Genomic DNA, 16,427 nt, shown 5'->3' with positions numbered 1-16,427 from the left:
ATTTTTTTTTTGGCCTGCATAAAAATAAAACAAAAATCAGTAATAATCTAACATAAACTGAATGAAATTACCTAATAGTGGGTTGCCTCCCACTCAGCGCTTTGTTATAGTCATTTAGCTTGACTTTGGAGATCTGATTTATTCCGGATGAGGATGACAACTCGCTCCAAAAGAAGTCTCAATTTCTACTCTCTGAAGATTTATCATTCTTGTGTGAAAGCGTCCTCCATAGACTCTTCTCCTTTGTCTATCATCTCAGCAATAAAGAGTGTTCGAACCTTTGCAAATCGTGTTGAGAAGCATCTGCTGCGCACTCTAGATTTTCTGACGCAATCTGAGAAGTGAGGGGTCAGTGATACCTGAGGACCATCCTTGATCCTTTTTCTCTTGACCGGATTCGAGCCGCCTGCGCTCTCCCACCGGGTGTGAATCGTGCTACTCTTGTCGCCTTGGTGGCTCATGTTAGGCCCAAGAGAGGTCGGGGCACCAAAATTAAGTGACTATTATATTGCTCTTCTTTCTGGCATGATTTGGGGCGCTTCGTTGATATGATCCTAAGTTTTCTTTGCTTTTTAGGGAAGAAGGAGAAAGAGGTGTTGCTCGATCGTCCTGGCGAATCTTCTGAGGCCGGGTCATTAGAGCGAGCTAGGAAAGTCCAGCGGAGGCGGGTCCTTAGACCGAGGTCGCAGGCTCAGTCTCCTAGTCTTCTTGCTAGGCCAGTGTCGGTCGCTATTCCATCTGGTGGAGCTCGTGAGGCACCGGATACTTCGGCGAGCTCTGCTGGTGATCGAGCTCTTAATGACGAGATCGATTCGTCGTCTCATCGATCTCGACGTCGGGTCTTGGAGGAGATTAACTCTGTGCCTCCGGGATCATCGAGCCCGAGACTTTCTCCGCCGTTACGTGCTGCTGGTGAAGGTACTTCGTGGGTTAACCCCGATGTCCTTCCTTCGAGCATGGCCGAAGATTTTTCGTGGTCGTTTGCGTATGACAGCGAGATCCCTATCCTTGAGAACCCCGACTCCCTTGCAGCGATTTTGATACGCCTTAGAAAGGATCACTCAACCGGATTGGAAAAGATATGAACTCCGAAGGAGATCTGATGGATCGCACAAAGGTTGCGGATTGGCCTTTAATATTCCTGAACCAGATCATTGCCGGATGTGACGCACCGGTCCAACAAAGTGGCGATCTCGAACCGTTGCTTGATATGACTCACATGACCAACGGACAAGAAGAGTTTGCTTGGAGCTAACCACACCAAGAAAACAAGAGAAGTTCTAATCGAAGAACAAAGAGTAAAGACTCAAAAAGTTGAAAGAAAATGGAATGATTTTATTATGAGAAGTGTTTGCGTATTTATACTAGAAAGAGACATAAGAATGTATTAAAGATAGATCTAGAAATCGGATCTGGATCAGAAATATTAAAGACAATTTATTTGGATCTCAGATCTTGTCAAAGAGACTCTTCGGCTAACGTCCAGGTTCATCTGAACCTAGTGGTTCCTTCGCGGTAAGGTGGAGGACGGTCTTGACGCGATCCGGACAGTCCGTTGGGTAAGGCTAATGCACCAACTTTGTTCCAGCACGACCCAAGTCTTTGGACCGTTGAAGAATCTGTGCCTTAGAGAAATTTTGATCATTAAAGTTCAAGAACTGATCAAACTGACCGGCTGATCCATCAGTACGTTCGTCAGGACACTCGGCTCGGATCAGACGGACCAAAAGGGAAAGACTATGGTCTGTCTCGGTTTCAACTCGATCAAAGTGAGTTCTGGCTCGACCATTAGTCTTGGCTTGGCGAGTTGGTCGGGGAAGACGAGCTCCGGTACAGTCGGTTCAGTCATCTGGACGTGGTTCCAGCCTTAGCTCCTTTCCGGCTGCTCGCGGGTCGATCCGGTACACAGCTCGGTCTGTCTGTCTGAAACGATCGGCTGCTTGAACCTCGATTGGAATGATCTGATCGTCCTGATCTCCATCATGGCCTGGTTCCATGTACTGATCCATGTACTGAGGCGCATCATTCCCTCCCTCTTGAAAAGGATTTGTCCACAAATTTGGATTATCTGCAAGAAAAGGAGATAGATCAGAAATATTAAAGCTTGAAGAAATGTCATACTTACCTTGCAAGTCAAGCTGATAAGCATTGTCATGGATTTTTTTAAGGATCTGAAAAGGACCATCAACCTTTGGCATGAGTTTGGACTTTCTTTCTTCAGGAAATCGTTCCTTTCTAAGATGAACCCAAACATGATCACCCTCCTCAAAAATGACCTTCTTTTTCTTCCTGTTTGCTTTCCTCGTGTACACCTCGGTTTTGGCTTCAATGTTGGCACGAACTGTCTCATGCAACTTCTTGATTGTATCCGCTTTCCTCTTGCCATCTGTACTAACTCTTTCACTCAAAGGCAAACGCAAAAGATCAAGTGGAGATAAGGGATTGAAACCATAAACAACCTCAAAAGGAGAGAACTTAGAAGAGGAATGCAATGAGTGATTGTAAGCGAATTCAACATGAGGCAAACATTCTTCCCAGAGTTTAAGATTTTTCTTAACCAATGACCTAAGCAATGCAGATAAGGCCCGATTCACAACTTCAGTTTGACCATCAGTTTGAGGATGACAAGTGGTGGAAAACATCAATCTAGTTCCTAGCTTAGACCATAACGCTTTCCAGAAATAACTAAGGAACTTAGCATCACGATCAGAAACAATGGTCTTAGGCATTCCGTGCAATCTAACAATTTCCCTAAAGAATAGATCAGCAACTTGCACAGCATCATCAGTCTTATGACAAGGTATGAAATGAGCTATTTTAGAGAATCTATCAACCACCACAAAGATAGAATCTCGACAAGATTTAGACCTAGGCAATCCAAGCACAAAGTCCATAGATATGTCAACCCAAGGATGAGAAGGAATGGGAAGAGCAGAATACAAACCTTGGTTTTTGGTTTTAGACTTGGCTTTCTTGCAAACCACACATCGGCCACAGATCCGTTCCACATCCTTCATCAAACTCGACCAATAAAAGTGCCCATACACAACCTTGTGCATTTTCTTGACTCCAAAGTGTCCCATAAGGCCTCCTCCATGAGCTTCCCTGAGAAACAACTCCCTCAAAGAACATTGGGGCACACACAAACGGTTATCAAAGAATAAAAATACAGAAGCTTGATAGTACTTCCCAAAGGCCGTCTTGGAACACTTTCTGAACACTTCTTTGAAATCCGAATCAGTTGCATAAAGATCTTTGATAAATTCAAAACCAAGCAACTTTGTCTCAAGAGCTGAAAGAAGAACATACCTCCTGGACAAGGCATCAGCCACCACATTGTCCTTACCTTGTTTGTACTTGATCACATAGGGAAAGGTCTCAATGAATTCGACCCAACGGGCATGTCTCTTGTTCAGCTTCTATTGGCCGTTAAGGTGTTTCAAGGACTGAAGATCCGTGTGGATCACAAACTCTTTTGGCCAAAGATAGTGCTGCCATGTTTGAGGAGCCCTTACCAAAGCATACAACTCCTGGTCAAAAGTGGGGTAGTTGAGCGTGGCTCCTCCTAGCTTCTCACTGAAGTAAGCAATGGGTTTCCTATCCTGCATCAGAATAGCACCAATACCAACACCCGAAGCATCACATTCAATCTCAAAAGTTTTAGAGAAGTCAGGAAGAGTAAGCAAAGGAGCTTGAGTTAACTTCCCTTTTAGAATTTGGAATGCCTCTTCTTGAGCTTGTTCCCACTTGAACCCAACGTTCTTCTTGATCACCTCAGTAAGTGGAGCGGCTATGGTACTGAAGTTCTGGACGAATCGTCTGTAGAAGCCGGCTAGACCATGAAAACTCCTTACTTCACCCACGATCGTTGGACTCGGCCAATCTCGGATGGCTTTGATCTTCTCCTCGTCCACCCTAAGTACATCAGCACCTACAACAAAGCCTAAGAACACCACGTGATCTGTTCCAAAAGAGCATTTTCCAAGATTTGCAAAAAGTTTTTATTTCCGCAGAACATCAAGAACAGATTTCAAGTGCATCTTATGGCCATCAAGGCTCTTGCTGTAGATAAGAATATCATCAAAGTAAACAACCACGAAATGACCAATGAAAGTCGTCAAGATATGATTCATCAAACGCATAAAAGTGCTAGGTGCATTAGTGAGACCAAAAGGCATGACAAGCCACTCATACAATCCTAGTTTCGTTTTAAATGCAGTTTTCTACTCATCACCTTCTTTCATTCTAATTTGGTGATAGCCACTTTTCAAATCAATCTTAGTGAATACTGACGAACCATGCAATTCATCTAACATGTCATCAAGCCTAGGAATGGGATGCCTATACTTTACCGTTATGTTGTTGATGGCACGGCAGTCTACACACATGCACCAAGATCCGTCCTTTATGGGCACTAAGAGGACAGGCACGGCACAAGGGCTGAGGCTCTCCCTGATGTAACCTTTCTCCAGAAGATCACCAATCTGCTTCTGAAGTTCTTTGGTCTCCACTGGTTTGGTTATATAGGCTGGCCGGTTCGGTAGAGAGGCTCCCAGAACAAAATCGATCTGATGTTCTATGCCTTGCACTGGTGGCAATCCCTTAGGATTCTCATCTGGAAAAAACATCAGAAAAATCCTTCAAAACATCTAGCAATTCACTCGGAATCTCCGGTGCAAGGTCAGGGGAAGGTGAAGCCATAAAAGATTCTTTATACACAAGTAAAAGAAATGGCTTTTGAGAGTTAAGAGACCTTTTAACCTGACTTTGTTTTATGATGAAGTTGGAGTTTCGTTGAGATGAGTCAGGCTCGTCCGGCTTAGGTTCCTGGTCGCGGTTCTTCTTGAGTTGGACCTGATCTTGGTGAACCTCTAATGGAGACAAAGGCACTAGTGTGATCTTCTTTCCTTTATGGTCAAAGGAGTGTTGGTTTGTGAAGCCATCGTGCACGGCTCTCTTGTCAAACTGCCATGGATGGCCCAGAAGGATGTGACAAGCGTCCATAGGAAGAACGTTGCAAAAAAACCTCATCCTCATATCTTCCAATGGTAAGAGGGATCGTGACTTGTTCCTTTACATACTGTTCACCGGTTTCATTGAGTCATTCCAACCTGAAAGGACGCGAAAGAGGTCGAGTAGCTAGCTCTAGCTTTCTGACAAGAGTATGACTAGAAACATTAGTACAACTCCCACCATCAATGATCAAAGAACAAACTTTTTCAGAGATTAAACAACGAGAATGAAAGAGATTCTCCCTTTATTCTTTTTCATTGGTTTTGGGCTGAACACTCAAGGAACGTCTAGTAACAAGTAGTGGTCCATGAGCGGGGTAGTCAAAGCTGTCTTGCTCATCAAAGATCGGCTCAGAGTCAGTATCAAAGGTCGGTCAAGTTGTTGTCCGTGTGACCGTCAGTCTCGTCGGAGCTGGGATCATCCCAAGCCTTCCTAGCAACGAGTAATGGCCTGCGATGTGGGTAGTCAAAGGACTCGGCTTCCTCATCAAAGATAGGACCAAGATCTTCCTTGTCCTCCTGCTCGTCCTCGGACTCAACCTCTCCATTCTCCATGAGAATCATCACTCTTTGGTTCGGACATTTGTTTGCATAGTGTCCTAAACCTTGACACTTGAAGCATCTGATGTCTCTTGCACGGCTAGGATTCTCAATAGCGTTTCCTTTGTCAACACGAGCAGGAACATCAGTCTTTAAAGCTGTATTTGTTGTAGAAGAAGACTTACCTTTGTCTTGATAACTTGTCTTAGGAGTGAAAGTCTGTTTAGGAACAAAGGCCGGCTTTGAGTAGCTCTTCCTTTTGGTATGTTGCTCGAGCAAGATGGCTTTGTGCAACATTTGATCCACGGTTCCATACTCTTGAAGCTCCATACGGTCTTGGATGTCTCGGTTGAGGCCAGAGAGAAACCTAGCCATAGTAGCGTCTATGGGCTCGTCTACATCGGCCTTGATCATCAAAGTTTCCATCTCCTGGTGGTAGTCTTCCACGTTCTTGGTGCCTTGAAGCAAACATCTGAGTTTCTGGTGGAGGTCTCGGTGATAATGGGCAGGAACAAAACGTCTCCTCATCAGCATGGAAAGCTCGTCCCTTGTCTCAATCGGTCTTGCACCTGTTCTCCTCCTGTGGGTCACAACTTGATCATTACAATTAATAACATAGTCAGTCTAACTTTCATAAGTTCAGAAAAGTTTTGACAATCAAAGACATGTTTAATTTTTCTTTCCCAATCAAGAAAAACATCAGGATCATTTTTACCCTCAAAAGGTGGAATTTTCAGTTTCAATCCTCCTAAGCTATCATCAGTACGTCCATTTCTAGCAAAAGGATTGGTATCACCTGGTTCCTGGTTTCTGTGACCTCTCCTAGGTCGATTTATGGATCGGTCGTCGTCCTCATGAGAGTCCTCCTCTCGGATCTCATCATCAGACCGGTTTGGCCTCCTTGGGCGATCTCTTCTGTCTCCGGTTCGAGGACGCGGCTGTTGACTGTTCTGGATCTCATCTATCTTTAGATGGATCTGCTCAAGACTTGCGTTCATAAGGTTAGTAAAAGAATCATTCAAGGTTCGCATCTGCAAGTTAGATAAACCGGCCACTGAGTTTCCGGGTCGGCTCCTTTCGTCTCCACTACTCATGGTTTTCTGAAAATTCTTAAACACAAAACTTTACATAAAAATCCTCACTCTCTCAAGTGTTTGATCTCACCCACACACGTGTTTCTCTCAGATTTTTGGTGATCACTCAAAAAGCCTTATACTCAAGGTTCTAAGAGATCTAATCAAAGTATCCCAAGGGACAAACTTCAAGCAAACAAGGGAATTTTTTTTTTTTTTTTGTAAGATAGGTAGAAAAGAGAGAACTTTGGTTTTGAAATCCGTTTTAACCACCTCAAAGGCTGGATTTCTCCTCAACCAACAGACTTTCTCTTCCACCACCAATCCACAAATCAAATTCTTTTGAAATCTCTTCTTTTTTTTTTTTTTTTTAAAATCGTAGATCTTTCTTTTTTTTTAATACTTTTTCTAGTGGATGGTAATGAGGGGCCCGAGGATTTAAGATAGAAAGAAGAAGAAGAAATGTTTATGAAATGGGAGATGAGAAGATGAACAGACAATACCGGAAGAGTGGCTCTGATACCACTTTGATACGCCTTAGAAAGGATCACTCAACCGGATTGGAAAATATATGAACTCCGAAGGAGATCTGATGGATCGATGGGTCGCACAAAGGTTGCGGATTGGCCTTTGATATTCCCGAACCAGATCGTTGCCGGATGTGACGCACCGGTCCAACAAAGTGGCGATCTCGAACCGTCGCTTGATATGACTCACAAGACCAACGGACAAGAAGAGTTTGCTTGGAGCTAACCACACCAAGAAAACAAGAGAAGTTTTAATCGAAGAACAAAGAGTAAAGACTAAAAAAGTTGAAAGAAAATGGAATGATTTTATTATGAGAAGTGTTTGCATATTTATACTAGAAAGAGACATAAGAATGTATTAATGATAGATCTAGAAATCGGATCTGGATCAGAAAAATTAAAGACAATATATTTGGATCTCAGACCTGGTCAAAGAGACTCTTCGGCAAATGTCCAGGTTCGTCTGAACCTAGTGGTTCCTTCACGGTAAGGAGCAGGACGGTTTTGACGCGATCTGGACAATCCGTTAGGTAAGGCTCATGCGCCAACTTGGTTCCAGCACGACCCAAGTCTTTGGACAGTTGAAGAATCCGTGCCTTAGAGAAATTTTGATCATTAAAGTTCAAGAACTGATCAAACTGACACTCGGCTCGGATCAGACGGACCAAAAGGGAAAGACTATGGTATGTCTCGGTTTCCACTCGATCAAAGTGAGTTCTGGCTCGACCATTAGTCTTGGCTTGGCGAGTTGGTCGGGGAAGACGAGCTCCGGTACGGTCGGTTCGGTCATCTAGACGTGATTCCAGCCTTAGCTCCTTTCCGGCTGCTCGCGGGTCGATCCGGTACACGGCTCGGTCTGTCTGTCTGGAACGATCGGCTGCTTGAACCTCGGTTGGAATGATCTGATCGTCCTATTCTCCATCCTGGCCTGGTTCCCTGTACTGATCCATGTACTGAGGCGCATCAAATTTGGTGTAAGGTCATAGCAGAAGGATGCGAGCTCCCTTCTTTGGAGCACATGTGAGAGGGCGACGCTTATGTTCGGATGGCGGTCGCAAATGCCAAGGTACGTTGTCTTCGCTTTATTCTTTACGGACTGGGATGTTTAGTTTTGACGCTATCGTTTTGCTTAAGCTATGGAGGCGAGCAACGATTATGCCGCTTGAATGGAGGGGCGAATGGCAAATTTTCCTAGTAAGGAAGAGATCGCGGGTCACCTTCTCACGATCCAACAGCTTCGGGGTGAGTTGGATGCTGCTCGGGAGGCGGAGAGACAGCACGAAGTGGAGATTGAGGAATTGAAGAAGAAGTTGGCGGCTGCTGAGGCAGAGAAGGTCGTTGTTCAGAGCGACCTTGACTCGATGAAGGAGAAGTATAGGCGAGAGATCGAAGGTCGGATAGGAAAGATCGCAAAGATCTCCATCTAACTCGTGTCTCTCTTGCGAAGGAGTACGAGGGGGTTTTGGCTGTGGTCAAGGGTAAGTTGGAGCAGAAGAAGACAGAAACGGCCGCGGAGAATTTTTTGCAAGAGACGCGAGCTCGTATCAAGGCTTTGACCGAGTATAGTGAGGGCGGCTTCGAGCTCGAGGCGGAGTTGGAGCGTCTTAAATACCTGGAGGTTTCGCTCGATGTCGATTACGGTCTTGCTTCGGTGTCAGACCCTTCTCTTGGTCTTCTCGATCTCCCCGAGATCTCCGGAGACTCGGTCAACCAGGATTGATGCGAGGGTTATTTCGATTTAGTTTGAAGTTTGCTGTGTTTTATATATATGTTTTTTTGTGTTTTTGTTGTTGGAGAAACATATATATGTTTCCAACAGATTTATGGGATAATACCTCTTTAATCGTATGTTTCTGATTTTTTTTAAGCCTCGTTGAGCTTGTTGTTTTATCCTTTGGAAGGCATGAAACAGAGACTGATCAGGAATCTGTTTTGTGGGCCTTTATATGGCATGATAGCAACAAGTTGGTAAATGGGCTATGCTTAGGAATTAGATGTTCAAAGTGATGAAAGAAAGCTAACGGCTGTTTGTTCGGTTGTTTGGGCTGCGCTCGGTGACGAGCTTCCTACGTACCCCTTTAGAGGGATCAAACCTTATCGTAGTTCCATTTTTGACTGAGCTGTAGGCATCGATGCCCCCCTAGCTCGAAGCTTTGGTAGTTATGATCGAGGTTCGGGTTTGTGTTATTTGTAGTATTTCTTTAAGTTGTAGGCGTTCCAAGGCCCATTTTGCATTTTTCTAGCTCGTAGACTCCTGTTCGGATTTCTTTAGTTACTTTGTATGGTCCTTCCCATTTTGTTCCTAGCTTTCCTGCTCCCGGCTCTTTTGTTCCGTCGAACACTTTCCGGAGAACTAGGTCGCCTACAGAGAAAGTGCAGTTTCTTACGTTGGAATCATAATAACGTGCCGCGGCTTGTTGGTAATTTTGTACGCGTATTGCTGCTTTTTCACGTCGTTCCTCGATCATATCAAGCTGATGGATTAACAACTCTTCATTGAGTTCGGCGTCTTCTGGACATATTCTTCGTCGCTGACTCGGGACCTCATTTTCGGCTGGGATTACGGCCTCGATTCCGTAAGACAATGAAAATGGAATTTCACCGGTTGCGGTTTGGGGGGTTGATCTGTAGGCCCATAGGACACCATGCAGCTCTTCTCCCCACCTCTCCTTCTTGAGGTTGAGCCTCTTCTTGAGGTTGTTCATTATAGTCTTATTTGCGGCTTCGGCATGACCGTTTCATTTTGGGTATCGGGGGCTCGCAGCCTTAATCTTGATTTTCCATTTCACGCAAAATTCGTCGAACATTTTGGAAATGAATAGTGGTCCATTGTCGGTTACTATTTCGTATGGTAGACCATGTCGACAGATGATATTTTTCCAAATGAAGCTGGTTACCGTCGTGGAAGTGACATTTGAGAATGCTTCGGCCTCGATCCACTTGGTGAAATAGTCGGTTAATACCATAAGAAATCGCAGCTGGGCTGGTCCTGAAGGTACTAGCGGGCCTACCACATCCATGGACCATTTCATGAAAGGGTATGGTGAGGATATCGTAGACAGTTTTTGAGTCGGTTGATGTATCATCGGTGCGTGCCTTTGGCATTTGTCACATTTTAATGCGAATTGCTCGCTATCATCGGCGATTGTTGGCCAGAAGTAGCCTAGTTTCTTTATCCTGACTGCTAGGGATCGTCCCCCGGAGTTGCTTCCGAATGCTCCCCCGAGTTTGTTTCAGGATTGTGAACGCGTCCTTAGGGGATATGATACGTCCTAGATTCGGACAAGGATCACTCAACGGGATTTTGGATATGAACTCGCCAAAGATGGGAGAACTGGGTGGTTAGAAAGGTGACACACAAAGTTGCGGAAAGACCTTATGATACTACCGGCTTCGATTGTGGTTTGGAATGTTACGTCAAGACCAACAAGGGAAGATATGTTTACTTGGAGAATCACTTGACAAGAAACAGGAACTGTTCTAAGCAAAGAAAAAAGAGATAAACTCATAAACTTTAAGGGAAAATCGATTGATTGATAATGAAGAAGAGTTTACATATTTATAGTACTTGTGGTAAATGAAAGACATTAATAAAAACACTTAGGAAATAACAAAATTGACTGAGAATGTGGAAGGTCAGTCAAGAAACTCTTCAGCTTCAGATCTGGTCGATGTGACTCTTCGGCTGATGTCTAGATTCATTCGATCAAGTTGAAGTCGCCGCGGTAAGGAGCTGGACGAACGCGGGACGGTCTGGACAGTATGTGGCCTGATCAAGCAGTGTACTGATGCGGCCTAAGTCTTCAGATAGTTGGATGATTTGTGCCTTAGAGAAATCTGAATGATAGAAGTCCAAGAGAGAGTCGGACATGAGGGTTAGTCCATTGGCTCGATCATTGGAACAGTCGGTTCGTGCCAAACAGACCAAGAGAGAGAAGTCTCGATCATTTTGGGAAACCTCACGATCTAAGTCAAGTCTGGCATGATCCAAGTCAAGTCTGGCACGATCCACGTCAAGTCTGGCATGATCCATGTCAAGTCTGGCATGATCCAAGTTAAGTCTGGCTCGACTGTTAACTTTGTCTTGTCGAGATGGTTGGGAAGGACGCGTACTGGTTCGGTCAGATCGGTCTTCAAGACGTAGACTTGGTCGAAGCCTCATTCCGGATGTAAGTGGGTCAAGGCGGTACACGGCTCGATCGTCCTGGGCGGTACGGCTAGGAAGGCGAACCTCGACTGAGCTGTCCTGAACGGTCTGATCTCCATTCTGGTACGGTTACATGTACTGATCCATGGACTGAGGCGCATCATTCCCTCTCTCTTCAAAAGGATTTGTCCACAAATCTGGATCATCTGCAAATAAAGGAGATAGTTCAGAAACATTGAAACTTGGAGAAATATCATACTTACCTTTCAGATCAAATTGATACACATTGTCACTGATTTACTTAAGGATCTGGAATGGTCCATCAACCCTAGGCAAGAGTTTGGACTTCCTTTCCTCCGGAAAGCGTTCCTTCCTCAAATGAACCCAAACAAGATCACCCTCCTCAAAAAGGACCTTGCTTCTTTTCTTATTTGCCTTTCTCTCATAGATCTTTGTCTTGGCCGTGATGTTGGCACAGACTTGCTCATACAACTTCCGAATGGACTTGGCTTTCTTCTTCCCATCTGTACTAACTCTTTCACTCAAAGGCAAAGGCAAAAGATCAAGTGGAGACATAGGGTTGAAACCATAAACAATTTCAAATGGAGAGAACTTAGTCGCAGAATGCACATAATGATTGTATGCAAACTCAACATGTGGCAAACATTCTTCCCAAAGCCTAAGATTCTTATTAACCAAGGACCTAAGCAGTGCAGAAAAAGTTCGGTTCACAACCTCAGTTTGACCATCGGTCTGAGGATGACAAGTAGTCGAGAACAACAGTCTAGTTCCTAGCTTAGACCACAAAGTCTTCTAGAAATAGCTAAGGAACTTAGCATCTCAATCAGACACAATTGTTCTAGGCATGCCATGCAATCGGACAACATCTCTAAAGAATAGTTCAGCAACATGCACAGCATCATCAGTTTTATGACAAGGTATGAAATGAGCCATTTTTGAAAACCTCTCAACTACCACAAAGATAGGGTCTCGTCCGGCCTTAGTCTTAGGTAAGCCAAGCACGAAATCCATAGAAATATCTACCCAAGGATTAGATGGAATGGGTAAAGCTTAGTAAAAACCTTGGTTTTTCACTTTGGACTTGGCCTTCTTGCACACCACACATCGGTTGCATATCCTCTCCACATCTTTCATCAGACTCGGCCAATAGAAGTGATCATAAACCACCTTGTAGGTTTTCTTGATTCTGAAATGTCCCGTCAAGCCTCCTCCATGAGATTCTCTGACAAACAACTCCCTCAAAGAACATTGGGGAACATAAAGACGATTATCAAAGAATAAGAAATCAGAAATTTGATAATACTTCCCATAGGCAACCTTGGAACATTTTCTGAAAATTTCTTTGAAGTCTGGATCAGTTGCATACAAGTCTTTGATAAACTCAAACCCAAACAACTTGTTCTCAAGAGTGGACAGAAGAACATACCTTCTGGACAAGGAATCAGCCACCACGTTTTCCTTACCTTGCTTGTACTTGATCACATAAGGAAAGGTCTCAATGAACTCGACCCAACGGGCATGCCTTTTGTTCAACTTCTGCTGGCCCTTAAGATGTTTCAGAGAGTGGTGATTCGTATGAATGACGAACTCCTTAGGCCAAAGGTAGTGTTGCCACGTCTGAAGGGCTCGGACCAAAGCATACAGTTCCTGGTCATAGGTGGGATAGTTGAGTGTAGCTCCTCCAAGCTTCTCACTGAAATAAGCAATAGGTTTCCTATCCTGCATCAAAACAGCACCAATACCTACACCGAGGCATCACATTCGATTTCGAAAGTTTTAGAGAAATCAGGAAGAACAAGTAATGGGGCTTGAGTCAACTTCCCTTTGAGGATCTGGAACGCCTCTACCTAGGCTTGTTCCCACTTGAACCCAACGTTCTTCTTGATTACTTCGGTAAGAGGGGCGGCTATAGAGCTGAAGTTCTGGACGAACCTTCGATAGAACCCGGCCAGGCCGTGAAAGCTTCTCACCTCGCCCACGGTCATTGGACTAGGCTAGTCTCGAATGGCCTTGATCTTTTCCTCGTCCACTCTGAGTCCATCTGCACCTACAATAAAACCTAAGAAGACCATGTGATCTGTCCCAAAAGAACACTTACCAAGATTGGCAAACAAACGTTCTTTTCTAAGAACTTCAAGAACAGATTTTAAATGCAATTTATGATCATCAAGATTCTTGCTGTAAATGAGAATGTCATCAAAGTAGCCAACAACAAAATGACCAATAAAGGACCGCAAGATATGATTCATCAAACGCATGAATGTACTAGGTGCATTGGTAAGGCCAAATGGCATGACAAGCCATTCATACAATCCTAGTTTAGTTTTGAATGCAGTTTTCCATTCATCACCTTCCTTCATGCGGATTTGGTGATAACCACTTTTCAAATCAATTTTAGAAAACACAGAGGAACCATGAAACTCATCAAGCATGTCATCAAGCCTAGGTATTGATGCCTATACTTTACCGTTATGTTGTTGATGGCTCGGCAGTCCACGCACATGCGCCAAGAACCGTCCTTTTTGGGCTCAAGGAGAACAGGAACGGCACAAGGGCTGAGGCTCTCCCTGATGTATCCCATCTCAAGAATCTCTCCAATCTGTCTTTGAAGTTCCTTCGTTTCCACTGGATTGGTTCGGTAAGCTGGCCGGTTTAGAAGAGACGCACCTGGAACGAAATCAATCTGATGTTCAATGTCTCGAACTAGTGGCAATCCTTCAGGATTCTTTTCTGGAAACACATCAGAGTATTCCTGCAACACATCTGTAAGATCACTCGGAATTTCTGGTGCAATGTTAGATGAGGAAGCCATTAGAGTTTCTTTATAAACTAGCAAAAGAAACGGCTGTTCTGAGCATAAGGATTTCTTTACCTGGCTTCCTTTGATAAAGAAGTTAGAGTTCCTAGGAGATACCTCAGGTTCGAATGGCTTTGGCTCTTTGTCTCGGATCTTCTTCAGCTGGAGCTGATCTTCATGGACTTCGGCCGGTGAGAGGGGAACCAAGGTGATCTTCTTTCTCTTATGATCAAAGGAGTGGCGGTTGGTGTATCCGTCATGTATAGTCTTTTCGTCAAACTGCCATGGTCGTCCTAACAGAATATGGCACGCGTCCATGGGCAGAACGTTGCAAAGGACCTCGTCCTCATATCATCCAATAGTGAGAGAGACCGCGACTTGTTCCCGGACATACTGTTCTCCAGTGTCGTTCAACCACTCCAATCTGAAAGGTCGAGGAAGTGGTTTGGTCACAAGTCCTAGCAACATTAGTGCAACTACCACCATCAATAATCAAAGAACAAACTTTTTCTGAAACTAAGCATAGAGAATGAAAAAGATTCTCCCTTTGTTCTCGTTCATTGGTTTTGGGTTGAACACTCAATGTTCTTCTAGTAACAAGAAGTGGACCGTAAGCTGGGTAGTCGAGATGTCCATCCTCATCATCATAGATCGGCTCAAGTGTCTCATCAAAGGCCGGTTCTAGATCAAGGTCTGAATGTTCTTCAAAGATCGGAACAAGTCCTTCGTCCGTGGCTCTCCTGGCAACTAGAAGTGGGCCTTGGTGTGGGTAGTCGAAGGACTCTCCTTCCTCATAAAAGATAGGACAGTTGTCGCCCTTGTCCTCTAGATCATCCTGATCATTCTCGAACTCAACCTCGCCAATCTCCATGAGGATCATCACTTTCTGGTTCGGACACTTGCTGGCATAGTGGCCAAGGCCTTGACATCTGTAGCACCGGATGTCTCTTGCCCTATTGTTAGTCTCAACTGCTTTGCCTTTGTCAACATGAACCAGGGTGTTAGTCTTAACAGCAGTATTTGTTGTGTTTGGAGACTTACCTTTGTCTTGATAGCTAGGCTTGGGAGCAAAGGCCAGTTTAGAGTAGCCCTTTCTTTTGGCTTGTTGCTCGACCAAAATAGCCTTATGTAGCATTTGCTCCATACTGGTATACTCTTGAAGCTCCATTCGATCTAGGGGCGTCTAGGGGCTCGTCCACATCCGCCTTTAGCATCAAGACCTCCATCTCTTGGTGATAGTCCTCCACGGATTTGGTTCCTTGAAGAAGCCTTCTGAGCCTTTGGTGAAGTTCCCGGTGATAATGTTCAGGAACAAAACGTCTCCTCATCATGGCCGAGAGCTCGTCCCAAGTAGAGATTGGAGGTCCGCCATTCCTTCTCATGTGAGTCACAACTTGACCATACCAATTAATAGCATAGCCAACAAACTCAGCTGCGGCCAATCTAACCTTTTTCATTTCAGAGAAGTTTTGACAATCAAAAACAAGTTCAATTTTTTTTTCCCATTCAAGAAAAGCATCTGGGTCGTTTTTACCATCAAAAGTTGGGATCTTAAGTTTCACTCCTCCTAATCCCTCATTAGTTTGATCAGTTCCAGCAAAAGGATTAACATCACCTGGGTCACGGTTTTGGGTTCCTCTCCTGGGGCGGTTGATGGAACGATCGTCTTGGTTCTCATCCTCTCCGACTTCTTCATTCAGCCGGTTGTTCCTCCGTGGGCGATCTCGCCTGGTTCTAGATCTGGCCGGGTTGCTACCTTGGATTTCATCAAGTCTGAGATGGATCTGTTCCAAACCTGCATTCATAAGGTTAGTCATGGAATCATTGAGAGCTCTCATCTGCAAGTTAGATAAACCAGCATAAGAATTCCCGGTTTGGTTCCTATCTTCTTCACTCTCCATAGTTCCTGAAAAGCTTAACACAAGATATTAGTTTAAACAACAAAATTCCTCACTCACTCAAGTGTTTGATCTCGCCCACTCTTAGTGTTTCTCTCGGAATTTGGATGGTCACTCAATAAGTTGTCTGTCAAAGTTCTAAGAGAACAAGACTAGTAACAAGTTAGGATCTCCAAGCAAACGGGGGTAGTTAGATAGAAAGATAAGAACTTTTTGGGTTTTGAAATCCGTATTAACCACTCTAAGGCTGAATTTCTCTTCAGCCAGTAGGATTTCTCTTCCACCACCTAGCCACTAATCGAACTTTTGATTATTATTATTTTTTTTTATAGATAGATCTCTTTTTCTCTTTTTTTTTTTGTTTTTTTTATATAGATCTAGTGGCTGGTAAAGAGATGGCCCGAATTTGAGA

At 44.2% G+C, this 16,427-nt stretch overlaps 1 protein-coding gene across 1 annotated transcript; it reads right to left on the bottom strand.

Annotated features, from left to right (window-relative positions):
• Window positions 1-3,419: 3,419 nt before the first annotated feature.
• LOC125587212 lies at window positions 3,420-5,037 on the bottom strand. The gene is made up of 4 exons (XM_048757418.1): window positions 4,662-5,037; window positions 4,298-4,615; window positions 3,726-3,961; window positions 3,420-3,602 (listed from the first exon to the last, which is right to left on the bottom strand). The coding sequence occupies exons 1-4, from the start codon at window positions 5,035-5,037 to the stop codon at window positions 3,420-3,422; spliced, it is 1,113 nt and encodes a 370-aa protein (XP_048613375.1).
• Window positions 5,038-16,427: the final 11,390 nt, after the last annotated feature.

Source organism: Brassica napus, chromosome C5 (genome assembly GCF_020379485.1).
Source record: "Brassica napus cultivar Da-Ae chromosome C5, Da-Ae, whole genome shotgun sequence".
In the NCBI taxonomy this organism is placed as follows: domain Eukaryota; kingdom Viridiplantae; phylum Streptophyta; class Magnoliopsida; order Brassicales; family Brassicaceae; genus Brassica; species Brassica napus.
Note: the sequence above shows the minus strand (reverse complement) of the source record. Positions and strands in the feature narration are given on the sequence as shown.